The 27,151-nt window shown below is 43.5% G+C and overlaps 1 protein-coding gene across 1 annotated transcript in view; it reads left to right on the top strand.

Annotated features, from left to right (window-relative positions):
* LOC124594403 (homeobox even-skipped homolog protein 2-like) overlaps positions 1-13,018 on the top strand; it is a 39,493-nt gene extending 26,475 nt beyond the window's left edge. Inside the window, exons 3-5 of the mRNA XM_047132773.1 lie at positions 6,954-7,326; positions 10,311-10,610; positions 12,537-13,018. Coding sequence (XP_046988729.1) covers positions 6,954-7,326; positions 10,311-10,610; positions 12,537-12,842 — 979 coding nt within the window. The 3' untranslated portion in view covers positions 12,843-13,018. The remainder of the gene's footprint in view (positions 1-6,953; positions 7,327-10,310; positions 10,611-12,536) is intronic.
* The last annotated feature ends 14,133 nt before the right edge of the window (positions 13,019-27,151 follow it).

The following is a 27,151-nucleotide window of genomic DNA, read 5'->3' as shown; positions in this document are numbered from 1 at the left end:
AAGTGTCAGGATGTCGTTTCTGAAAGTATTTGTATGGAGCGTAGCCATGTATGGAAGGGAAACATGGACGATAACTAGTTTGGACAAGAAGAGAATAGAAGCTTTCGAAATGTGGTGCTACAGAAGAATGCTGAATATTAGATGGGTAGATCATATAACTAATGAGGAGGTATTCAATAGGATTGGGGAGAAGATAAGTTTGTGGCACAACTTAACTAGAAGAAGGGATCGGTTGGTTGGACATGTTCTGAGTTATCAAGGGATCACCAATTTAGTATTGGAGGGCAGCGTGGAGGGTAAAAATCGTAGAGGGAGACCGAGAGATGAATACACTAAACAGATTCAGAAGGATGTAGGTTGCAGTAAGTACTGGGAAATGAAGAAGCTTGCACAGGCTAGAGTAGCATGGAGAGCTGCATCAAATCAGTCTGAGGACTGAAGCCTACAACAACAACACGAGTGGTGAGTACTCGTTAAAAGGTAGAGTGAAAAAAAAATACTCAGCCAGGATTCGGCCCCACAGTCTTTCAGTTTACAGCCACACCCTCTACCTTTAGCCCACTACGACATATCCCATACTCGGCTTGCTGCATTCTCGAGTCACTTTGCCCCCCCCCCCCCCCCCCGCCCCCGAGGTATGGCGGCTGTTCGCTAGGAGTCAGTGGCATCGTTTCTACAACTTACATTTCATTAATTCGAACAATTTTTACGAAATATTTCGAAATTTTATAGAAAAACCTTCCTCATGAATCAGTGTGTCTGTTAGTCTAAACTGGGTCAAAATCAATATTTCGCCCATAAGGGACGGCATTATGAGAGCTGCGACTGTTGACGAACACAAATAAAACAGTTTCTGCGTCAGACACTTTTTTATTTTGCCATTGCACGTTTCGATGGTTCACATCATCATCTTCAGGCAGAAAACTATTTATTTACAGGCCTGGTTTTGGTGAAGAGTACAGACGCCTTTTTACAGTATATAACTACCTACTAAAATAACTGAATTGTGGCATATGTCAGTATTCTGGTGCAGCTTGTTCATATTTTAAAAAATGAATAACACGTTTATTTCTGTAACCAAAGTAAACAATAATTATGTGTTATATTTACAAGATCTCTTAAGTGACAGTTTATAAGTAATGTGCAGTGGCGAGGATATAGCTTACATCAAATAACAGTATGCAGAACTTTTACAACATTACCATCCCTATAAGTACACCCAAAATTCATGTTTTTTTTAACCTCTAAAGTGCCTTTACTAAATAAACAAATTTTTATCATTAGCCAAAGACACAAAAAGCCCTACACTGCCCTTGGTCTGTGACTGTGGAAAGACGTCTGACTCTTCACCAACAGCAGCCATGTAAGCAAACAACTCTCCACAGGAAGACGATGGTATGAACCATCGAAATGTGTAGTGGCAAAATAAACAAGTGACTGATGCAGAAACTGCTCTGTTTGTATGGATCAATATCGTTAGAGCTGTTCCTGAGATTAGCTCTCTCTTTACGGACGGACGTAAGTAAGTGATTTCAATTACCATGTATAGAAATGAGATGTGAACCTTATTTTATTTGTTATTATTTTAACAAAGTTTAACAGTGTGACAGCTTCACGTGTAAAGTTAAAACTAACTGGGAGACGGAAATAGTTAAAATTAACCATTTATAATCTAAGAAAGAGGGAAAAGAGGCAGTTAGGTAAAGTTTAGTTTATAGAATGCCACCACCGATGCTTTCCAGGAGGGAGTACCTGAGCCTCTCGCTGCTGGGGAGCTAATGCCAGATTTACTACTACTCATCATCCGCAGGCGAGGACCTCAATAATACTTCGAGCCTCCCGCCCTCAGACGGCTTGTTTCTGCTTCTACATTATCGAAGCGTATGCTGCCCTTTATTTGAACATTTCTCTTGCTGCCTAATAGTTCGTGACACTCCGGTGACTACGTATTTGGTTGCGCCTGTGCCGCTGTCATCTAATCTTCTACCACTTCTGCTGCAGCCTGTCTCGTTTGTATTGCCTCTCTGATCATTTGTCATCTGCGTCCTTTGCCGCCTGTGCCCTTTGCCGCCTGTACTCTCGTCTCTGCAAGTACTCTTTTTGCAGCGCCCTACACAGTCTGTCCGCATAGTGGTGTTATCAATTTACGAAGTCTGAGCTCTAAATGGTTGTGTTACGTCGTTGTGTGGGTGTATTATTCGTATTTTCTGCGACTAATCGGCAGAGTATAGAAGTACGTCTCTCGGGTTCTTGTCTGTCCAGAAAAACAATTAGCTTCCTGAAAGAGGTTTATACGCAGTAGATCGAGGGGTATTGGCCATGGCCGGTTAATAAATGATCCACTCACCGCCTGGGGTATGTTTCATACTGAATTGCGCAGAGATGTTGAGAAGAAGGTAGTGTCGTAGGACGCTGGGGCCTGGAAAAATGTAGTCGTTGTAATTCATCCCACAGGTGGTTCTATTGAGTTCAGGTCCGGTCCTGTGCAGGCATGTCCATTTTATAAATGTTATTTTCTACATTGCCTCGCAGATATTATTTTATGACAGCGTGTAATGTCACGCTAATACAGTCATCGACTCCAAACTGTTACTCTACTGCACAAACTATACAGTGCTTCACTTTCTTCCGCATTTAGCTGTTTTACATACAATAATGGAACCACATCTTCGCGAGGAAATTCACTCCCATGCCTTAACGTAAGCACCTCTGTAATTCACTGTTGGCACTGCACATGATGGCAGGTGATTGCTACCGGATATAGCGTGATTCGTCACTCCAAATTCGTTTCCAGTCATCTACTATTCAGTCGTGTCGCTCTTTTCATAACCGTAAGTGTTGACTACAGATATGTTTTCCTTATGAGAGGCCACATTGTTTATAACTCCATAGGAGCAGTCATTGTGATAGCTGAACTCATGGTTGTACTTTGGAACTCACAAGCGACCCCTTCCGGTTATTTCATGCGATTTTTTTACAACCAAAACATCAGTGTTCCACGGACCCTGTCCGTCCGTACCTGACGTCTATCCGGTCTCGGTTTATCTGTGGTCGTTCCTTCGCATTTACACTTCACAGTCACATCACTGGCGACCCGGGCAGCTTTAGAAGGGTTGAATTGTCTCTGCTGGGTCTGTTACTCAGATGACATCTAATGACTATTTCACGGTTAGAGTCACTAAGCTCTCCTCCCCCAACCCCCCATTCTGATGTTACTGCCACTTTACTGACACGATACTCCTCCCCTCCTCCTTTTATACTGGTGGGTCGACCTCTCCTGACATCTAGCGGTCAATTCCGCTGTACAAACGGGTGCCCGGATACTTCTTCCTGCACAGAAATGAAACATTATGAGTTATAGTACGTATTTTCTGTTCCGGGATAAGATTACTACGGTGCAAAAATAATTCTTTAATGGTCAAATTCATATAAAGATACACTTAGCCACTTCGGTAGCAGTTAATAAAGAGGAATGTGTTAAAATCGATTGCAAATTACAATGTTGGTATGTCTATTCTTTAGATATTTGTCTACAGGGTAGTCTTGGACGATAAACAGTTAAGACAAGGAGATGTGGTGGTATAGAAGAATGCTGGAAATTGCATGTATGCGTGAATACCTTACAACAATGTAAGAATTATAAATGGGAAAAGAAATTATCGGCTTAGAGGACACATCCTGAGGCATCAAGGATAGTGATTTTGGCAATGGAGGAAACTGTAAGTAAAAATTGTAAAGAATGACTAAGACATTAACACTGTAAGCAGGTCATAATTTATATAGGTTACAGTAGTTACACAGAGGTAAAAAAGTTTGCACTTAACAGACAAGGGAGGATAACTACATCGACCAAGTCTTCCGACTGAAGGACAACACAATTTATTCAAAGTTGCTTAGTAGTTTTGAAGTGAAAACTACTCACTCGTCTGCAGGACTGTCCTGTGTGACAAAGTATCGTCAGACTTGAATCGTTAATAACTGCGAGCCTAATAATGCGTAAACAATGTTTGAGGGCACAACGCATAGATCAGATCTGTGACGTCATCGTACCAGTTAGGCGCAGGTGTGTGATTATTACGAATTAGCTTTGTGTAAAGATGTAAGTAGATGTAGCTAGAAAACGCGTTTTGCTAGTATACTGAGTTGGGTGTCATTGTGAACAGCTCGCGGAGCAATAGTAGGACCCAAAGTGAAAACACAAAAATATAAATGAAAATAGTTATTACGTAGGGGTGCTGAAAAGTAATGCCTCCAATTTTTTATGTCCTAACTCTTAAGCTTTTTAAATAAAACAAACGTTATTAGCGCCCTACATCTTAATTCTTCACATCTGCATATTTATTTAACATGATCACCCTGGTGACGAATAAGTTTCTCCCAAAAAAGTACCAGTTTCTTGACACCGTCAATGTGTAAAGCTTAGCTTTGTTGACGGCGTCATCATCTCGTCTCTGTTTGCACCGCTTCATCACTATCAAAGTCGTTGATGGTGTTCTTTAAGTTGTGGAAACATATGAAAAGCGGATGGCGCGAAATCAGGACTGTATGGAAGATGATCGATGACGGTGAACCCAAGGCATCGGATTATTGCAGATGTCACATTGGTCGTGGGTCCTGGCACTGTGATGCCGACGGAGGTGTGGACGAACTCTTGGAATTCGAAACTCGATTGCAGCACACTGTTCCTCAAGCACCGACATTGTTACGTTACACATCACCATGTGCAGCAGAGGGTTGCATATGTGAAACCACGAAGAATAAAGATGCAGAATACTTTTTATTCAAAAAGCTTTAAGAGATTTCACATAAAAAATTCGGTGGCAATATTTTCCGGTACGCCCTCGTAAACAGAAAATTTTAAAGTCATGAAATATATCATCTCATACGACACATAAGATATTCTCGGCATTACAGAAAATGCAAGTTACAGATAAGCTCGCGTCGAAAGGGATCCAAAAGCCTAATAAGTCCAGTGTCAAGCAAATGTGATAGTTACGGCAGCCTCAAAAAGGAAATAAAAAACGCCGTAAAGCGGTTACGTAGCTGACCCATGAGACACATCACCGCGTAGTATTAAATTGAGCCCATCTAAGCGCATATCATGTACGCTTGTGATATGCTTCAGGTGGTCGTGTGTTTTATGAAAGGTGCCACCGCTGATCGTGCTGATCTCATCGTTAACGATGACATTCCTCGATACGCTTTTGCCTTCACGAATCTACAGATCCCTGCTTCATGCAAAAAAGAAAAAAAAGTGATATGTCTGTTCTGTAACAATTGTACTGCTCTATTTAACCATTGTATTTAAATTTGATAATTTAATTACATATTAATACGAAACACTTATTATTTTATAGCGACGTTTTCACGAAAAATCGAAACGGAGACACCAACTTCGCACAGAGTTCTATTTTTTTATGTGCATGAAATATATTTTCAGTTGCGAATACAGGGAATCTCAAACTGCAGAATGGAATGGCGACATTAAAAATTTGTGTCGGTCTGCGATTCCAACCCGGAGTTCCCGCTTGTCTCTTTTCTGTCCCATAAATGTGTGCACATAATTTTCTGGCCGGAAATTGTTTGCTTAAACTTCACTTTTCTGGGTGAATCTGAATGCTGTCATTCCATGGACTGTTGCTTTGATTGTGGTGTGACGTAGGGCACCCATGTTTCATCGCCCGTAACAATTTGGCTTAAGAAAGCATCACCGTCGATGTGGCACCGCTCAAGGAAAGTCAAAAGTCAATGCACTGTCTAAACGTTTGGTTTTGTGCACTTCTGTCAACATTTTCGGCTCCCAATGTGCGCACAATTTTCGGTAATTCAAGTGCTCGGTCACGACGCTATATAAAACACTACGGGAAACATTAGGAAAGTCATCTTGCAAGGAGGAAACCGTAAAGCGTCTGTTTTCTCTCAACTTATTGTCCACTTCCTGCACCTAACATTCATTAACGACCGAAAGACGCCCAATCCATTGTTCATCATGCACATTTGTGCGGCCATCTTTAAATGCTCCCACCCACTTTCTTACCATTCCATCACTCATAATATTTTCTCAGTAAACTGGAGAGATCTCACCAGGAATATCGATCGCTTTCACGCCTTTAGCACTAAATAATCTTATAACAGCCCGTACTTCACAGTCGCCGGGACTCACGGTTATCCGCTACGGTCGCAGGTTCGAATCCTGCCTCGGGCATGGATGTGTGTGATGTCCTTAGGTTAGTTAGGTTTAAGTAGTTCTAAGTTCTAGGGGACTGATGACCTCAGCAGTTAAGTCCCATAGTGCTCAGAGCCATTTTCATGATTGTCGGAGGCATCTTAAACACACAGCACACAACGTAAACAAGTAAGAACCAACTATAATGGCGTCAGTGCGTAGACCCAGTGCTCATGCGCAGAACGCCGATCGCAGCGCTGCGGTACTTAGCTAAAAAACACGCCTTGTAAATTGAAATTTCAGCAGGAAGAAAGGAATGGAAAAGGAAGGATTCACTGATGCCAGCTCCATCGGGACTTCATGCAAAATCAGCGGCGAGGAGTAAAAATTTGTACAGGGCCGGGACTCGAAATCGAGATCTGATGCTTCCTAGTCAGCTGCGTTAACCAGTGTGCCATCCGGACACAGCATTTTTCGAAACTGTGCGGAATATCTGGGCACGTATTCCGGCCGACGCACACTCCTACCGAGCTTCTCCTATGTGCAGTGCCCGTCCATGTTCCCCATGCTCGCTACTGTGAGATTTCTACAGGGGACCGCACTGAAGATGATCGATTGACGGCCCATCGAGGCGAATCAATTATTGAATGCAAGTGTCTGTTCTCTAGGACATATTCGAAAGAACAGACACCACGCGTTCGTATATGATGCAATACGCATTCAGACATGCATGCACGTTCGAAGGAACACTGAATCGTACTTTCTAAATAAAACAAAGGCACTGCAGTATCGTGGGTAATGGTTCCTCTGGAATTCGCACGCAGGCGACCCTGAGGAGGTGCAAGTTTGAGAAAGAAGCGGGCAGGAATGTGCAGATAGCCGGAGCCGGTGAGTATCCGGTGGCGGGGTGCCCGCGGAAAGTCGGCCGCGGCTGCCCCGTGCTCTCGCCGGCTGTCCTGTCGCCGCGCCCGGTCCCCACCTGCCGGACGCAGGGTGGGGGCGCTACTTGCCGCATGCCGCCTCTGCCTGCTCGCCCGGTGAAAGGAGCCGTCGGGCCGCCTATAATAGGCCAGCGCCGGCCATCGGGCCATCAGTCGCCCACTGTAGCTCTCCTCTGCAGCCCACAGCATCGTTCCAGCGCCACGATGGCCCTCCACATGGTGAGTCGCTCCACATCTCACGTGTGCTCGCCCTGCGACGGAGATCGAGATCTTGTGCAACGTGACTAGCGGTGCAAATATTTTTCATCAACATTTCTTTTCATCGTGACAAAAACTTTTGAAGCATATGTGTTGTTCTTACCGGGAATTTTTGTAGCTCCCATAGGGTTAGTGCTCACGACTTGTTTTATTACTGTCCCATCGTCGATTACTTCCTAGGGTCAGTTGCAATAATCAGATATCCTTAGGCAGCCATGTTTGGCAGGAGGATAGATAAATATTTTAATAAAATCAGGTTGGGTGTTAGAGCGCATTGTGTTAAACCAAACAGCTATAAAAACAATAGACTTTTCCATTGTCTTTTAAGCGGTCCTAGTCAATACTACTGAGTGAATTCATTAGTCCCGAAGATAAAAGCCAGTAAGAAGATCGGAACGTCGAAATCTGCGATGGCAGACTTGTCTGGTACTAGTAGCATACAAATATGTGAATAAAATTCCTTCGATGCCAGGACACGTAATAATGAAACTAAACCAGCTATAAAAAGAGACACTTCCATCGTCTTTTCAGAGTTTGGTAGCTCTAAAAACAACCACTGCTGAAAAGGTCGAAACGTCAATTTTTTTTTTGTAATTTTGTTTGAAAATGGCACATCCTGATCCTGAAAACGATTTACTGAAACTGAAATGGAAATGCCGTGTGGCAAGGGCCTCCCGTCGGGTAGACCGTTCGCATGGTGCCAGTCTTTTGAACCGACGCCACTTCAGTGACTTACGTGTCGCTGGGGATGAAATGACGATGATAAGGACAACACAACACGCAGTCCCCGAGCGGAAAAAATCTCCGACCCAGCCAGGAATCGAATCCGACCCGTTAGGTATGACATCCCGTCGCGATGACCACTCAGCTACCAGGGGTGGACATTTAATGAAACTGGCACTGAAATTACATCATATAAATATATTTCTAAGGGCGTGAAGAAGGCCAATGAAATGTAATTCACCCACGAAGGAATCGGTCTATGACTAAATCTTTAATCCGAGGCTGCTACCGAGCTGTACAAACGAGAAGTCACGGAAGATCGAAAGAACGATTGAGGGCCTGTTCAGCACGAGAGTGTCACAGAAGTGTTGAATAAAGTCCACCGGAGTCGCTAAAGGCAAGATGAAGGTTTATCGAAAATACTTATTTTTAAAATTTATTGTGCTGTCAGTTTAGAGTAAGTGTGTGTGTATTGGGGGGGGGGGGCGGAGGGGGGTTTAGTGTTTATTGGCTTAGGTAGCCCAACAGCTAGGTTATTAGCACTCTTCGGCATTCGCAGACGAATCGTGATACATGTGCTTTCTAGCGAAAATTCTGAGAGATTTGTATTTATTCGGTTTGCCAACGGAAGTTGTTATTTCACTGAATCATCCGATGTTTAGTAAAGTGGAGCCGTAATACAACACTACCACAAGGTGGGGTGAAGAAGGCAGATGTACTCGTATATGTATATAGCAAGCCGGCCGCTGTGGCCGAGCAGTTATAGGCGCTTCAGTCTGGTACCACGCGACCGCTACGGTCGCAGGTTCGAATCCTGACTCGGGCATGAATGTGTGTGATGTCCTTGGGTTAGTTAGGTTTAAGTAGTTCTAAGTTCTAGGGGACTGATGTCCCCAGATGTTAAGTCCCATAGTGCTCAGAGCCATTTGAACCATTTGTATATAGCGAAATAGATCTCTCAATCCACATCATTTCTTTTGTGTTTTCCATGCTCGACGACAGTGGTCAAAGACTTTGTGAAAACACGTGTCAGTATTGACGAACTTTCGAGTGATTCATCTCGAGACTAGATGGAGTAGATACCTTTCAGTATCTTAGACTTTCTCCTGGGAAAAAAATATTTACCGGTAGGAATGGATTCTCTAATGAATCCTGAAAACATTTACAATGAATATCAGAATAAATCTGTAGTAACTCACTCGTCGGAAGCGAAACGTTAAATAACAGAACAGTGATCGGTTGGCGATAGTCTAAGGAATTAACGTGTGTAAAAATGAGTCACATTAATTTTTGCACAATAATCCAGCGACAGTGAAATTATCTTCTTCGTTATGACTATTATTCACTGGAGTTTCTCTAATCGTTGCACCTGTGCCATAACATCATTTCAGAAACTTGCGGTAATTCTGGTTTGTAATGTTTGAGTTTGATATAACATAGACCTATGTGCGGCAAAACGATTTGTCGTTCTTTCCCCGTATTCTCGTTTTGTAGGAGCAATCACAATGACACGGGCCATGCATATGCAGAATCGCTAGAGCTTGAAATTGGAAAAGTAATGGGAAAATAGATGCACTAGTTTAATTATCACAGTCAACAATGAGAGAAGAAGCGGTGATTTATAGTTTGCCATTTTTCATCCACAAATCGCGAATAAAAGAGCAGCCCGATTTTCAAAATTCCGCAGCCAGTATTGTTGAAGTATGCTACTGCAGAAGCACACGATCTCGAATGATGGTTGGAGAACTGTGTCCCCTTCTGGGTGACATAGGTTTAAGTTCATACACCACAGACATAGGTTAGACCCCGAACTTCCCTTACAATACGATCCAGTGACGGTATGTGTCACTGGAAATAGTGATTCGGCCCTTAGATTAGTATAAACAACGTGTTATCATTCTTCGACATATTCGAGAGTAGAAGGATCTTTTTTGGTACTTTTTTACCCCTTCTCCATACCTTTCATTTCCGTAAGGTATGATTACTACTTTTAGTGGAACAAATTCCTTGAAACATAAGGTTCTGCCTACCATTCCATTTTCAGTTTCATATGTTCATCCTTCGCCAAGGTCCCCCTGTTCTTAGGCTGTCTAACTCTGAACTCCACCACGAGAAGTGCCCGAGGCAAATGCATCTTCAATTCTTTGCAAGAAGTAATCTAATCTTTAACGTACCCAGTGCAGAGCCGGAGTAACATTTGTATTTACACTGCGTTCGGACAGATTTGCTTGGCGTTACTGGTGGCGAGCGCGCACTGCTACCCGGCAGCGCCCAATGAGCGCAAGGTGGAGAAGCGGGGCGTCGACGGCGGCGTCGGGGGCGGCGGCCTTGAAGGCCAAGGAGGTGGCTACGGAGGCGGCGGCTATGGTGGCGGCGTCGGAGGCGGCTACGATGGAGGCTATGGGGGCGGCTACGGCGGCGGCGGCGACGGCGGACACGACGCCGGCAGCTACGAGCCAATTCATGAGCACGTGAACGTCTTCCACAAGAGCATCGAGCCACCCAAGGTCAAGGTGCTCAAGGTGAGTAATCATCATTAATACCTCGCCCTCCATCACTAGTGCGCTTAACGTAAGATCACCAGCTGTTCGACACCAACAGATGATGCATCCGATATATGTGTGACAAGACTAAATCACAATTGCTAGTTAGAGTGATTTCCTATTTCAAGAAAAACTCATAGGTCTCATCTACGAATTACTTTAACTAACACGTTAACAGTTGGAATCTCAGACTTAATAGTTCACTTTCAAATGGTGTGAACGCCATAACGAAATTTCCCATCACGTTAAAAGTGGATCAGTGTTCTGACAGTAACATGCTCTTACTAGCTCACATATACGAGAACCCCTCATTAACAGATCCAAAGCTTTGTACGTATGTCAGTTCCGCTTTGCAAAATCCTCCGAAGTTCCTCTGTATAACTTTCTGGGCCTGGGCCCGTGAGCGAAAAAGCCTCAGATCCTGCTTGTGGGTTGACCCCAGATTTATTCTTCAGAGGAGCAGGGTTCAGAAATATGACAACTGGAATGCCGCTGTGATGATATGCCACCCGATACAGAAACGCCACTGTACAGAGAATCATGTGGTGGCTGGTTGCGTCGAGTGCCCGCTGGCCCTGACAGCGATGTTACTTTCTTATTCTTATTGTTCATCAGAGGACTATGTGCAGTGTTAGAATGTCCAGATGATCGCCCCACTCCCGTTTAATTACAAAAATTCGGTAGCAGTGTTCACCCTGTGTTTCCTATTTGAAGTGATTCCACGGAAAACGTTTTCCTTGGCATATGTGTAACAGCAGAAGATGCAGGAATAACCAAAGTTTTGGTACTTCCCCTCTGAAATGTTTCACAGCTGTTCTTTCATACGTTTTTACCCCAAACTAGAGACGGTGGTTGACGACCAAACGTCCAACTAGCGTTGCTAACTAACTCTGAATGAGGCCTACGTGTGCAGAACAATTTTCTCTGCAGCTGTCATTCAGGAAACATTACAACTGCTCCAAATCTAGGCATCAGCATTTACAATCAGTATCCCATCAAATGAGTTATCAATGTGATTCATCATTTGAGGTGCCATAAAGGTCCCTTCCGCTAGTACCTTGCGGATGTTTTCGCTAAAACATAAACGGCTTTTCTGCTAACCTTCCCCCGCGAGTACTGGCAAGCAAGAAACGTAAGAGAGACTGGCTTTGTCAGTGGCTAACAGTCGCCATCATAAAGAGAAAATCAGAGGAAATCTTTCCACAACGTGATGAAGAGAAAGATGGCTTTTGTAGAGCAGAGTTTCGAGCAACCCACCTGATGTAACAGGATAGCTCAGCACGGTCACCAGTGTTAAATATTAAGCTATCAGCGCGGTTCTTTGCCTATCGTTAAATAGTTTGCACATCTACGTGAATACGCCGCATGTCACTGTAAATTGCAACACGTAGGATCCCTCAAATAAGTGTTAGCTATGCTCTTTCGAACATCATTAGCGTACGTATCAAGAGATTAATTACTGTGAGCATCCATTAAACACCATACCCTTTATTTTGTCATTCTGATGACACCGCTACATAGGGTAAAAGACAGATGCAGAATAACTGAGTCTTTCGCGAGAACAGCCTTGTCTTTCACTCAACGATTACCTTTCATGGTTTTACAGGTTCGCATGCTCTGTATCGACCAGTTGCAATATAGCATAGCGTTCCAGTACCATGAGCACCATGTGTCAGGATTACTTGCTGTGGACATTCTTCCTGCCATGAACGGAACTAACTTATATACATATAACAACCTCTCGGTAAACACGGTCTAGTAACATATGTTTGATGATATCTGTATAGTACGTTGTTTACGATCTGTCTTGTGAGATACACTTGTTCAACCCTGTTGTCGAACGCCCCTTGCGTGTGACTGTTGATGTAGTACGCCATGTTAATGGGAATTGCAATTTGTCCGCAGATCCCGGTGCCGCACCACATTCCGGTGCCGGTACCACACCCCGTGGCCGTCCACGTGCCGCACCCGTACCCCGTGTACACGCGGCACGCTGAGCGCGTCGAGGTGCCGGTCATCAAGACCATCCACGTGCCCGTCGAGAAGCCGTACCACGTGACGGTGGAGAAGAAGGTTCCCTACCCCGTGGAGAAGCCGTACCACGTGACCGTGGAGAAGCCCATCGCCGTGCCGGTGCCCAAGCCGTACCCCGTGCACGTGCCCGTCTACAAGCACGTGTACCACCAGATCAAGGCCCACGGATGGCACTGACCGCTGACTCCGCCTGCCGCTGCCGCCCACATAGTCGCTGACTGTCATATGTACATTACACTCGCTCTCTCACCTCCAAACGGACCTCGCGTCCCATCATCCTTCGTTGTTTTTTTATAGTCCTTGTTATGTTTGTACTTTTTGTTGCCCTTTTGTAATAAAATGAGTTACGCTTACCTCTACTCTTATTTTGTACAACCAACTGTGAGAATTCCGTGGCTTTGGCGTATAAATTTCACCTGTGACGTGAAATCTACTTGAAATAGCCATTGTGTACTCAGACAATAGTCATCCAATACTAATATCTTCATGTAAGTATGTTAGTGACCTTACATACATTAATACCAAGAGTAATTTCAGAATTTTTGCAGGTATTTCAGGTACCTGTGATGAGATGCTGTCTGAGAAAAGCTGCTCAAATATTCAGTCAGATATGGATAAGGTTTCCAATTCACGCAAAGATCGGCAACTTGCTTTTAATTTTCAAAATCTAAATTGCGCAGCGAGAAAACAATATTTTATGACTACTGTATCAACGAGTCACAGTTCTAATCGGTCAACTAATAAAAATTCCTCGGTCTAAAAGTCCATAGGGATACGAAATGAAACATCTACATACGCTCAGGTGAAGCTAAAGCACGTTGAAAACTTCGGTTTATTGATATAAAAGTATGAAAAAGCAGCCAGTGTATAAGGGATGGTTGGTTGGTTCTCAGAACTATGGGACTTAACTTACTTAACTTCTGAGGTCATCAATCCCCTAGAACTTACAACTGCTTAAACCTAACTAACCTAAGGACACCACACACATCCATGCCCGAGGCAAGATTCGAACCTGTGCAAAGGAGACTGCTAACAAATTACTCATGTGACTCATCCTATAGTACTGCTCAAGTGTGTGAGACTCGTACCAAATAGTATTAATAGGGGCTATTGAACCTGTAAAGAGAACAGCAGCAAGAATTATCACAGGTTGGTTTGATCTATGGGAGAGTGTCAGAGAGATGCAGAAGAAATTGAAATGGCAGACACTTGAAGGCAGAAGCAAACTATCTCCAGTAAACCTGTTTACAAAGGTTTAAGAACCGGCTTTAAAACAAGACTCCAGCAGTATACTGCAACCCCATACGTATAGCTCCCGTAAGAAGGTCGAGGACAAGATTAGATTCATTACAACGCACTCACAGCCATCTAAGAAGTCATTCTGCCCTCGTTCCATACTTGTATGGAACGGGATGAAGCCCTAATAACAGGTAAAATACACATCACAGTGGTTCGCAGAATATAGACGCACATGCAGAAGAAGGAAACTTAATGGTCGTATCCGTGATTGATGTTCTTCTGAACATTCCCTGACTCCCTAGAATACATCGATGAGGGAGACATCGCAGACAGCCACGATTTCTTAGAATGAGCGACATACGAGATACGTCCAAATAGTACTTGATAATTTGTAGAAATAATTTTATTTATTCGTCTACATTGATCTTATCTCCTTCAAAGCATCCCCATTAAATATTATACACTCATGCCAGCACTTCTTCCAATTCTCGAAACACTTATGGAACTCGATCTTTGGGATAGCACTCAGTTCTTTTAGCGATAGACTTTTAATCTCATCTAAGTTTCTAAAACAACGGTCCCTTAAAGGTTCTCTTTACTTTTGTAAATAGAAAAACGTCCTACGGGGCCACATTTGGCAAATATGGAGGCTGTGCACCATTGCTCTGTTGTTTTCTTACCAAAAACTCGCAAACAAGCAGGTGCAAAAGCCACGAGTTGTTTCGCCACAAATTTGGGCATTCTTTTCGGACTGTCTGCCGCAAACGGCGTGGAACATGTAAGTAGTACTCTTTATTGATCGTTTGGCCTTTGTGGAAGAAGTCATGACGCGCTATGCCGTTAAAAACTAAGTAAACAGTACGCAGAACATTGACATTGGACAGCACATGCCGAGCTTTTTTGGGAGCGAGAATGCCTTCACTAGAACTACTGAGGCATAGCTTTGACGTCGTACCCAACACCCATGCTTCGTCAACTGTTTGTTATGTATTGTTGTTGACTTCATTTAGCGACGCCTGAGTAGCTTCAGTTAGCCTCTGTTTTTGCTCGAAAATCAGCTTCTTTGACACAAATTTTTCTTTCACACGTTTCATACCCAAAACATCCGAACAGACTTCATGATGACCGAGTCAGCAACTTTCCTGATTGTGATTCGACGATCGGTCATAATCAGTTATTTTACTTTTTTATCTTTTTCATCTGTTGTTGACTTGCTAGGGCGTCCAGAACGTTTGTCATCTTCAACTTTTTCACGACTATCGCGGTAACTAGTAAACCCATGTTTTACTCATAGCAGAGACATCAAAAGCGGTATTCACCATTTCTGCAACTTTGTTACGTTTTGTTCCATTTTTTTAGAATAATTTAATGCAAATTCTCATGTCCACTTTTGAAACAATCAAATAATCACCACTCGTAAGCAGACACATGTAACTTTTTTGAAAACTGACAACACACTAAACATCCAATAGGACCAATGTACGTTGTGTACAGTTTATCAACACAACAATGAAACAACGCGTGACTCGGACTAGTACAAGGCCCAAAATCACAAAATTCCCAATACTTTTCTGTTACACATCTCACATTTATGCCACTACTTTCGCTTGTAATCCATCTCCAACCGGAAAGTTATTTTTCTAGTGTAGTTTTGAACCTCTTTCGCCAAGACAAGGTGTTCCTTATTCAAAATAATACATTATACAGACTGATCTATTTGTGCCTTCTCTCAGTTATCAATGTCAGCAGCTCATGGTCTTGTGCTTAGCATTGCTGACTCTCGCTCACGGGACGGAGTCGATTCCCGGCTGGATCAGGGATTTTCTGCAATAAGTATTGGATGTGTGTGTTGTTCTCTTCATCATTTAATCATTATTGACACGAAAGTTACTGAAGTGGCGGCAAATGAGAAAAGAGTTCTACCAAGCCAGCCGAACTCTCTGGAAGAGAACTCCCGGCCAAATATGCCACAGGCACCTTTTCATTTTTTGATAAGACGGTATACAGAATAACAAATGGAATTTGCTTCGTTCTAAGTACCAATTCTTATTTATGAAAGGTATGTAACTGCATAGACAATCTATACCGCCATGAGAAGATAGAGTCTGGACCGATACTGGTTTCAGAAAAGTAAATTGTTCAATTAACAGCTCATCGACTGGATGACGGTGTATCCAGATACTACCGTCGACTTGGTGTAACAAGAAATCTGACAGTTCCAAGGCGACATGTTTCCACTGATCCATGGTCAAATCCTTATGATCCCATACTCACTGCATTTGTAATTGACGATGTCATTGGGTCAACATAGCAACAAGTACCGGTCGTCCGGTGCGGAAACCTATATTCGACAGTTTTCTTGAATATTGTACTGCCAAACGGCTTGACCCTGCACCACAACTGAACTCCGTCGATTGCGAAGATTGCTAACAATCCTGCTTCACATACCAGGTAAGCCTGCGACCTCTACGCTCTGTGACGAGGCGTGGACGTTCAACACCTTGTCATTTCCAGAATGATATTTTCACTCTGCAGCGGAGTGTGCGCTGATATGAAACTTCCTGGCAGATTAAAACTGTGTGCCCGACCGAGACTCGAACTCGTGACCTTTGCCTTTCGCGGGCAAGTGCTCTACCAACTGAGCTACCGAAGCACGACTCACGGCCGGTACCCACAGCTTTACTTCTGCCAGTATCTCGTCTCCTACCTTCCAAACTTTACAGAAGTTCTCCTGCGAACCTTGCAGAACTAGCACTCCTGAAAGAAAGGATATAGCGGAGACATGGCTTAGCCACAGCCTGGGGGATGTTTCCAGAATGAGATTTTCACTCTGCAGCGGAGTGTGCGCTGATATGAAACTTCCTGGCAGATTAAAACTGTGTGCCCGACCGAGACTCGAACTCGGGACCTTTGCCTTTCGCGGGCAAGTGCTCTACCAACTGAGCAACCGAAGCACGACTCACGCCCGGTACCCACAGCTTTACTTCTGCCAGTATCTCGTCTCCTACCTTCCAAACTTCACAGAAGTTCTCCTGCGAATCTTGCAGAACTAGCACTCCTGAAAGAAAGGATATAGCGGAGACATGGCTTAGCCACAGCCTGGGGGATGTTTCCAGAATGAGAGACGGGATACAGGCAGAAGTAAAGCTGTGGGTACCGGCCGTGAGTCGTGCTTCGGTAGCTCAGTTGTTAGAGCACTTGCCCGCGAAAGGCAAAGGTCCCGAGTTCGAGTCTCGGTCGGGCACACAGTTTTAATCTGCCAGGAAGTTTCATATCAGCGCACACTCCGCTGCAGAGTGAAAATCCCCCAGGCTGTGGCTATGCCATGTCTCCGCTATATCCTTTCTTTCAGGAGTGCTAGTTCTGCAAGGTTCGCAGGAGAGCTTCTGTAAAGTTTGGAAGGTAGGAGACGAGATACTGGCAGAAGTAAAGCTGTGGGTACCGGCCGTGAGTCGTGCTTCGGTAGCTCAGTTGGTAGAGCACTTGCCCGCGAAAGACAAAGGTCCCGAGTTCGAGTCTCGGTCGGGCACACAGTTTTAATCTGCCCGGAAGTTTCAGCTTGTCATTTACTCGTGTTTTTAACGTGCTTCGCCAATATAAGACACCGAGCGAGGTGGCGCAGTGGTTAGCACACTGGACTCGCATTCGGGAGGACGACGGTTCAATCCCGCGTCCGGCCATCCTGATTTAGTTTTTCCGTGAATTCCCTAAATCGCTTCAGGCAAATGTCGGGATGGTTCCTTTGACAGGGCATGGCCGATTTCTTTCCCGATCTTTCCCTAATCCGATGAGGCCGATAACCTCTCTGTTTGGTCTCTTCTCCCAAAATCACCCCCCCCCCCCCCCCTCGATATAAGACAGTACCATACGAGCAGCCGACCAGCTTTCCGAGATGTTCGTTTCCGTGTATCGAGTCATAACCATTTCCCAATTTGCGATCTGTATCATTTCTAGAATAATTCCACATTCGTCTCTGTTCTGCTTATGTAAATTTCCTCACAACCACCTTCTATCTCACGATGCGCAATAGTCACATATTGGCTCATCAGTGTACATTGTGAGCATCTGAAACAGATCAACATTTATCTATAATCGTACACAACCGTTTAGGAAAATTCTGACGCCTAGAAGGATGTGTAACTGATATTACCCTTATACCAAAGGAACTACACGACAAACGACTATGTGATTGAAAATCAACTATGTGACTTAAAGATTGAAAATCAATCTGATTTTGAAAATAAAATAAAGGATTACCCTCTCTAAATGTTGTTGCAGTCGCTTGACGACCAGTCTTTATGAGTTCAAGTAGTGTTAACATTTCATACAAACGCGTAGGCCAGCAAAGCAGTAGTCCTGCCGTTCTTGGAGAAGGCTTGCACCTTGCTTGACCCTGTCCTAATGATACATCACATGTAGTACAAAGTGGTAGCTTCTCAGATGTCCTTAATTGGCAGTCGGGACCGCATGTTATATGACGTCGTGTCCAAAAGTTGCACGAACCATCAAACTTGGCATCTGCGCTATACCTCACAACAATGGAGGTTTCCTTGATTTCATCAATCGTGGTAGGATCTACGACATACATGTCATGTGTCTAGGACTGGATGAAACGCAAACCATTTGAAATTTCTACATTCTGCACACAAAGCAACTGCGAAAGCGACTACAGCCAGCCGGCAAGTGTGGCCGAGCGGTTCTAGGTGCCACAGTCTGGAACCGCGCGACCGCTACGGTCGCAGGTTTGAATCCTGCCTCGGGCATGGATGTGTGTGATGTCCTTAGGTTAGTTAGGTTTAAGTAGTTCTAAGTTCTAGGGGACTGATGACCTCAGAATTTAAGTGCCATAGTGCTCACAGCCATTTTTGACTAAAGCCCGCTGCGGTCTGCGATCTGTCAGAATTCTGTCTGCTTGACCCTGGAAGCTGATCACAATTGGTGACACTGAAGTACATGAAGCTCGTGCATTCTTCAAGACAGATAAGACAAGGAGAACATAAAGAGCAGACTCTTATAGGCAAAGAGCGCATTCATGACCAAGAGAAATGTACTGGTATCAAATATAGGCCTTAACTTGAAGAGAAACTTTCCGAGGATGTTCGTTTGAAGCACAGCATTGCAGGTAGCAAATCCTGGGCAGTAGGAAAACCGGAAATGAGGAGAATTGAAGCGTTGGACATTTGGTGCTGTAGAGGCGTGATGCAAATTGAAATGGTTTTAATGGCTCCGAGCCTATGGGAAATAACATCTGAGGTCATCAGTCCCCTAGAACTTAGAACTACTTAAACCTAACTAACCTATGGACATCACACACATTAATGTCCGAGGCAGGATTCGAAACTGCGACGGTAGCGGTCACGCGGTTCCAGACTGAAGCGCCTGTAACTGCTCGGCCACAGCGGCCGGCGTGATGCAAATTATATAGACTGATGAGATGAATGAGGGAGTTCTTCGCTGAATCGACAAGGAAATGTGTATATGGGAGACACTGAGAGGATGAAGAGAGAGGATGAAAGGACCTATTTTAAGACAGCGGGAAATAACTACCACGGTATTAGATGGAGGGGCTGCAGACGTACGTAGGGGTGGACGGAAATAGGAATACATCCAACAAATAATTGAGGACGCAGGTTGTAAGTGCTACTTTGAGACGAAGAGGTTGGCACAAGAGAGGAATTCGTGACGGTCCGCATCTAACTAGCCAGAAGATTGTGTGTTGAATGATTTTTTTGTTTCGTGGTGGTGAAAGAAAGGGGAGGGTGCAGACCGGTGCCGCTATTTCGCTTATTAGTCTCAAATAGCACCAAGGGGGTCGCCAACTGACGGGTCTCCATCAGGTGTGTCACGCTGTCCCCTCGGCACCACGAAAAGGTTTAGAATATAACCCATGATGTCGGTAAAAACTCTGACGATCAAGACTTAGCATTATTCCAGCTGGCTACCCCCACGTCGAACGTCACCGCACAGGTGTGCGTTAGTGACTCAGCTACTGAGGCAGTTTAAAATAAAGAAATGAATTTCTTTTTCGAGGGAGTTTACCATCATTTCCATCTAATGGAAGAGAGATACACACAGCCACAGAAACCGACTCCACTTTCATCATATCGCCAGCAGTACTTTCCTATATAAAAGCGTCTACAAGCCCGGGAGACAACTCACACCTTTCACCCAGCTATCATCAATGCATGAAATGTACGAATTGGGAGTTGCGGACGATGTTCCAAGTACATCACTCACGTCGAATCGCAAAGTTCCTAATTGTAAGAGAAAGTGTTGGAGTAACTTAATAATTATTCAATAAAGCAGGGACGAATTCCTGACTGAAAATGGATGGAAAAATATCCTATGAACATGTATCCGGAAATGTATGGTGTGCGTGCAACAACAACAAGTTGTCCAGGAATACAGTACAAAGCTGCACCGCCTCCAAGTCACAACAAATGTTCGAAGTGATCTCCATGGGAAGCAATTCGCGCGTTCACACGCCGCATCATGGATTGCCGCACTCTGTCGCACGTTAAGGCCTCCCTCCGAATAGCGTTACGGGTGTGTTGAATACACTGTTGAAGGGTCTGCACATCAAGAAATGGTTCAGCATATACAACGCTTTTCAGGTGTCGCCAGAGGTAAAAACGCAGGGGTTTAAGTCCGGTCATCTAGCATGCCACGCTACAGGACCTTAGTGTCCTTTCCAATGTCCAGGGTAGATGTTGTTGAGATGTCGGCAAAACTGTAATGCGGAAGTGAATTGCTGCTGCGTGATGCTGAAACCACTTAACCTGTCGTACTACCAAAGGCAGGTTCTCAAGCAGCCCAGGCGGGATATTACGAAGGAACTGTCTTATTTCAAGAAATTCATAACCGGTGGCTGTGCCAGGCACACAACGTGGAATGGAAACATTTTCATTCCGCAGGAAGTTCAGATGCTTTCGCCCGTAGAGGAGTTATTTGATAATAACACGTCCAAGACGTGGTTGCCAAGTATCGCTGCCATCGCATTAATGTTGAATCAATGCTGATGCGTCAATCATTCTGTAGTCCACAGATGAGAATCACGCAGATTGATGCTGCCTGTTTCTAACGTCACTTCACCCATTTGTCCTCATATCTCTTTAGGTATGAACAGATTGCAGTACTCGTCTTCACCATAAAGTATTTAAATTAGGACACAATGAAGAAGGTGGAGATAACTTAGTTTTTGATGTTTTTGAAGATTTGGGCGTAGTCTCCCAGGCTGCTACTGCTGCTTCTTGTGCAGATTTTTAAAAATTGGTTTGACGTTTGCCTTTAAATAAAAATTGTTGGCCATGATGTCATTTTCCACCAGATGGCTTACTTCCAAATTATAACACACTTTCACTGTTGGTTACAATATTCACATGTATTAGTGGTGGCTACAGTTTTTAGAGCGATCGTCAAAACACGTCCGCTTCCTGCCATAAATGACAACCAAACGCATTGTCTGCTTCGAGATGTCAAAAGACTCGTAAAGCCTCCAGGTTCAGGCTGGAGTTGTTATTCCGGATTTTCTTTGCAAGCTTTACACACGGGTTAATACTACTATAAAAACTGCAAAAATGTGAAACTTACAGATTGAGAATAAAGTTTACGGTAACTTTTGGAAATTATTTTCGAGAATATGATGTTCATGTTGTGTTGGCAGTGGTATACTTTATTTGACTTCACCGTATTTACCACTCTGATTATCAAACAGGTGTTTTGCAGTTTTGTGTTTTTCTACAGATAGGTTATATTTATTGTATGTTCCATATCAGGATTTACTAATGATAAAAGCAACTTTGGCGTGAACAGTTTTGTGAATTAGTGGTGCTTTTTAATTCAAAATTACGACGCAATTTTCATATTTCGAATTTAACTATTTTCTATTTGGAACAGACCTGACAAATACTAGAAAGCACTTTAGTGTCTCTGTCTCCTAAGTTTTCGGACGAGGCATAAATTTCCAAAATGATTTAATTAGTAATTCAAGAAAATGGCATAGTTTGTATCTTTCGTCTTTTTGTTTGCTATTTAATTTAACATGGCTATTTCTATGCACACGTGGTCTAGGGCTACCGTCTTCGATTCACAATCAAAACATCTTCAGTCCCGGGTTCGAATCCCGCCGCTTTGATTTTGATTAATAATCAGCACTGGCGGCCGAAGACTTCCGGCATAAGAAGTCACCCTCATTCTGTCAACGACATTGTCAAAGAGGGCGGAGGAGCAGACAGAGGTTCAGGACACTCTCTTGTTCTAGGGGTGGGAAACTGCCCATAAAGGCGGAAGATCAGCAATTACCAATGGCTTGAGAATTCAGGAGACAATGGAAAATCCTGCATTAAAGACACGTAACGTGTATCGACAGGACATGTGGCCTGTAATTGAAGAAGTGTCATGATGATATCTCCATTGGCAAAACATTCTGGAATAGTTCCCCATTCGGATCTCCGGAAGGGGACTGCCAAAGGGGGGGCGGGGGGGTTACCATGAGAAAAAGATTGAATAATCAACGATTACGTCCTATGACTCGGGGTGTGGAATGTCAGAAGCCTGAACGTGGTAGGGAAACCAGAAAATCTGAAAAGGGAAATGCAAAGGCTCAATGTAGATATAGTAAGGGTCAGTGAAGTGAAGTGGAAAGAAGACAAAGATTTCTGGTCAGATGAGTATAGGGTAATATCAACAGCAGCAGAAAACGGTACAACCGGAGTAGGATTCGTTGTGAACAGGAAGTTAGGGCAGATAGTGTGTTACTGTGAACAGTTCAGTGACAGGGTTATTCCTATCAGAATCGACAGCAAACTAACATCAACAACGATAGTTTAGCCATACATGTGCGACTTCGTGAGTTGAAGATGAAGAGATAGGGAAAGTGTATGAGGATATTGAAAGGGTAATACGGTATGTAAAGGGGTATGAAAATGTAATAGTCATGGGGAACTGGAATGCAGTTGTAGGGGAAGAAGTAGAAGAAAAGTTTACAAGAGAATATGGGCTTGTCACAAGGAATGAGAGAGGAGGAAGAGTAATTGAGTTCTGTAACAGGTATCAACTAGTAATAGCGATTACTCTGTTCAAGAAAGAGGAGGAGATATACTTGGAAAAGGCCGGGTGATACGGGAAGATTTCAGTTAGATTGCATCATGGTCATTCAGATACAGCAATAGGGAATAGCTGAGTAGGCAGTACAGTTGAAGAGGAATGGATATCTCTAAAAAAATTGGTTCAAATGGCTCTGAGCACTATGGGACTTAACTTCTGAGGTCATCAGTCCCCTAGGACATAGAACTAATTAAACCTACCTAACCTAAGGACATCACACACGTCCATGCCCGAGGCTGGATTCGAACCTGCGACCGTAGCGGTCGCGCGGTTCCAGATATCTCTAAAAACGGCCATCACAGAAGTTGGGAAGGAAAGGATAGGTACAAAGAAGGTAACTGAAAAGAAACCATGGGTAACAGAAGAAATACTTCAGTTGATCGATGAATGGAGGAAGTACAAAAATCTTCTGGGAAACTCAAGAATACAGAAATACAAGTGCTGAAGAATGAAATAAATAGGAGCTGCAGGGAAGCTAAGACAAAATGGCGACAGGAAAAATGTGAAGACATCGGAAGGACAGACTGAGCATACAGGAAAGTCAAAACAACCGTCGGTGATCTTAAAAGATGGGCTGATAACATTAAGAGTGCAAAGGGATTTCCACTGTTAAATGCAGAGTTGAGAGCAGGTAGGTGGAAAGAATGCACCGAAAGCCTCGGTAAGGAGCCAGATATCTCTGATGAGATAGAAGAAGAAACAGGAGTCGATTTAGAAGAGATAGGTGGGTCCAGTATTAGAATCAGAATTTAAAAGAGCTTTGGAGGACTTAAGATCAAAAAAGGCAGTAGGGATGGATAAAATTCCATCAGAATTTTTAAGTTATTGGGGGAAGTGGCCACAAAACGACTATTCACATTGGTGTGTAGAATGTATAAGTCTGGCGACATACCATCGGACTTTCGGGGAAGCATTAATCGCACAGTTCCGAAGACGGCAAGAGCTGACAAGTGCGAGAATTATCGCATATGCAGCTTAACATCTCATGCGTCCAAGTTGCTCACAAGAATAATATATAGAAGGATGGAAAAGAAAATTGAGGTTGCGGTAGATGACGATCAGTTTGGCTTTATGAAAGCTAAAGGCACGAGAGAGACAATTCTGAAGTTGCAGTTAACAATGGAAGCAAAACTAATGAAAAATCAAGACAAGTTCATAGTTTTTGTCGCCCTGGAAAATGAGCTCAACAATGTAAAATGGTGCAAGATGTTCGAAATTCTGAGAAAAGTAATTGTAAGCTATACTGAGAGACGGGTCATATACAATATGTACAACAGCAAAAAGGGAATAATAAGAGTGGACGACCAAGAACGAAGTGCTCGTATTAAAAAGGATGCAAGACAAGCCTTTCGCCCCTACTGTTCAATCTGTACATCGAGGAAGCAATGATGGAAATCAAAGATAGGTTCTGGAGTGGAATTACAATTCAAGATGAAAGGATATCAATGACATTATTCGCTGATGAAATTGATATCTTGAGTGAAAGTGAAGAATTACATGATCTCCTGAACGGAAAGAATAATGAGTACAGAGTATGGATTGAGAGTAAATCGAAGAAAGACGAAGGTATTAATGAGAAGTAGTAGGAATGAGAATAACGAGAAAATTAACATCAGGATTGATGGTCACGATGTAGATGAAGGAATGCTGCTGCCTACGCAGTAAAATAACCAATGACGGACGGAGCAAACAGGACATAAAAAACAGACTAGCAATGGCAAATAGGGCATTGTTGTCCAAGAGAAGTCTAGTAATATCAAATATCGGCTTTAATTTGAGGATGAAATTTCTGAGAATGTACGTCTGGCATACAGCATTGTATGGTAGTGAAACATGACCTGTGGAAAAACCGGAACAGAAGTTAATCAGACGAAGCGTTTGAGATGTGGTGCTTCAGACGAATGTTGAAAATTAGGTGGACTGATAAGGAACGGAATGAGGTGGTTCTGCGCAGAATCGGAGAGGAAAGGAATATGTGGAAAACACTGATAAGGAGAAGGGACAGGATGATAGGACATCTGTTAAGACATGCGGGAATGACTTCCATGGTACTAGAGGGAGGGCAAAAACTGAACAGGAAGGTAGAGATTCTAATACATCCAGCAAATAACTGAGGACGTAGGTTGCAAGTGCTACCCTGAGATGAGGAAGTTAGCACAGGAGAGAATTCGTGACGGGCCGCATCAAACCAGTTAGAAGACTGATGACAAAAAAAAAAGGTTCTAAGAAGTCAATGCTCAGAGGTTTGTTTACATGTAAGATTCATTTTCTTTGTTCCAAAAAATTTGTGTTTTCTTGTTAATTGCATGTTTGCAAATTCTGTTGTAATTCTACTTTGAAGATAATTTTCACTACGCTGTAACATTCATTCTATATTTCTTGTCCATAGAACTATACGGTGGCTAAAAGTGTTATCTGTCGAAATCCTGTGTGATCAGTTTGAACACATTGCAAAGACGAACTAGGAAGTTTTACTGAATCTACCGATACCACTTCCATAATGCTACAATTTGTGGTAAAGGTAGCTTCGCCGGTAAAGAGGACTGATGACAGATATCCCACAGTTGTGATGGTCTGGTGCATAAACCATCGACAAAATCCTTCATGTTGAGGGAAACCCGTCGCTGATAATCATTGGACTCTTTGCAGATGAGAGCGATAGTAGTTGTTGTTCAGGATACACATAATACAAATAACCGTACTCCGGCTTACACCATACTGGCGGGCCACTTGCCTGGAGCTTTTACTAGGTTTTGTCCCAATATCCTGCAGATCCCGGTCCTCCAAATCCACTGTACGCTCAGGCCACCCCCCCCCCCCCCCCCCAATGTGCGTTCGTCTGTGTGAAAGGACAAAAGCTGAAAAAGGACCTGAAATGTTATGTGATGTTGTTGTTGTCTGTGAGGGTACCTGTTTTGGTATATCCGTACTGCCTCTCGACCGTTTCCACTTGCTTGGTGGTACACAAAGACCACCTGACACGATTACCAGACAATTCTGCTGTGTCAATCACATAGCTGCAACACACAAGGAACACACGTCAGGCGTGGTCAGAGGAAATTTCATTCACCAGCGACATCTAATGTGGCAACCATGCGCTTCTGGACACATGTCCACAGTACCTTTTTCCTCCATTTCGAGTCTGCAATACGTCCCTGCAGTTTGGCAGTTTTATTAACGTTCAACTTGTATAAGTAAACATTTCCAAGAAGTAACTTGCAGATTGAGTTTTGCTGTGAGTCAATATACTGCACAGCAAATGGCACTGACGTGAAATTGTTTTTACTGCTAATTATGTTTATAAACATTACTATGGTTCAAAAAAAATGGATTGTATGGCATTATTGGGCTGGAGAATCCCGTTGGTAGTTGTTCGTCCGCCTGCGGCAGCTGACGTCTGCTTCCTTATGATGACCTGAAATGATTAGGACCCCACACCAGACCCCGGACTAAGAAAATCTTCGACCCTGCCGGCGACCGGAGCTAGGATCCCGCGAACTACGTGCTGCGAACACTAGAATTTAAAATGAATGTAGAATTCTTGAAGTAAAGTGGATGCGAAAAAATTAAAATCTAATATACACTTTCGTGCGGCAGAATACAGTGCGCATAACATGAGTGAGAGTCGCTTTAGGGCAGTTCTATTTCCTCCTGGACTTCATTCTGAATCAGCCGCCACTGCATGTTTGTAGATACCAACTGTAATCATCTGAAGTTATCTTCAGAACTAGACCAGATCATTGTTTCTATTTGTCTATACGATACTTTACAAGGGCGTGCTGAAAAGTAATGCTCCGAATTTTTCGTATGAAATCTGTTAGAGCTTATTAAATAAAAAAACTTTATTAAGATTCCACATCTTTATTCTTCAACATAGTCATCCCGGCGACCTACACATTTCTCCCAACGAGTGACGAGTCTGCTGAAACAGTCGCTGTAGAATGTTTGTTCACGGAACTACAATCTCACCGCTTCATGACTATCAAAGAGAAGTCCTCGAATGTGTTCTTTAACTTTCAGAAACAAATAAAAACCGCATGGGGCCTCGTCTCGTCTGTATTGAGGATGATCGATAACGGCGAACTCAGGATGTCGGTTTCTTGCAGATGTCACAGCACTCGTGAGCAGTCTGCGTTGTCATA

The sequence above is a fragment of the Schistocerca americana genome, chromosome 2, assembly GCF_021461395.2.
Source record: "Schistocerca americana isolate TAMUIC-IGC-003095 chromosome 2, iqSchAmer2.1, whole genome shotgun sequence".
NCBI classification, from domain to species: Eukaryota; Metazoa; Arthropoda; class Insecta; order Orthoptera; family Acrididae; genus Schistocerca; species Schistocerca americana.
This window is presented reverse-complemented; position numbering and strand designations above follow the sequence as displayed.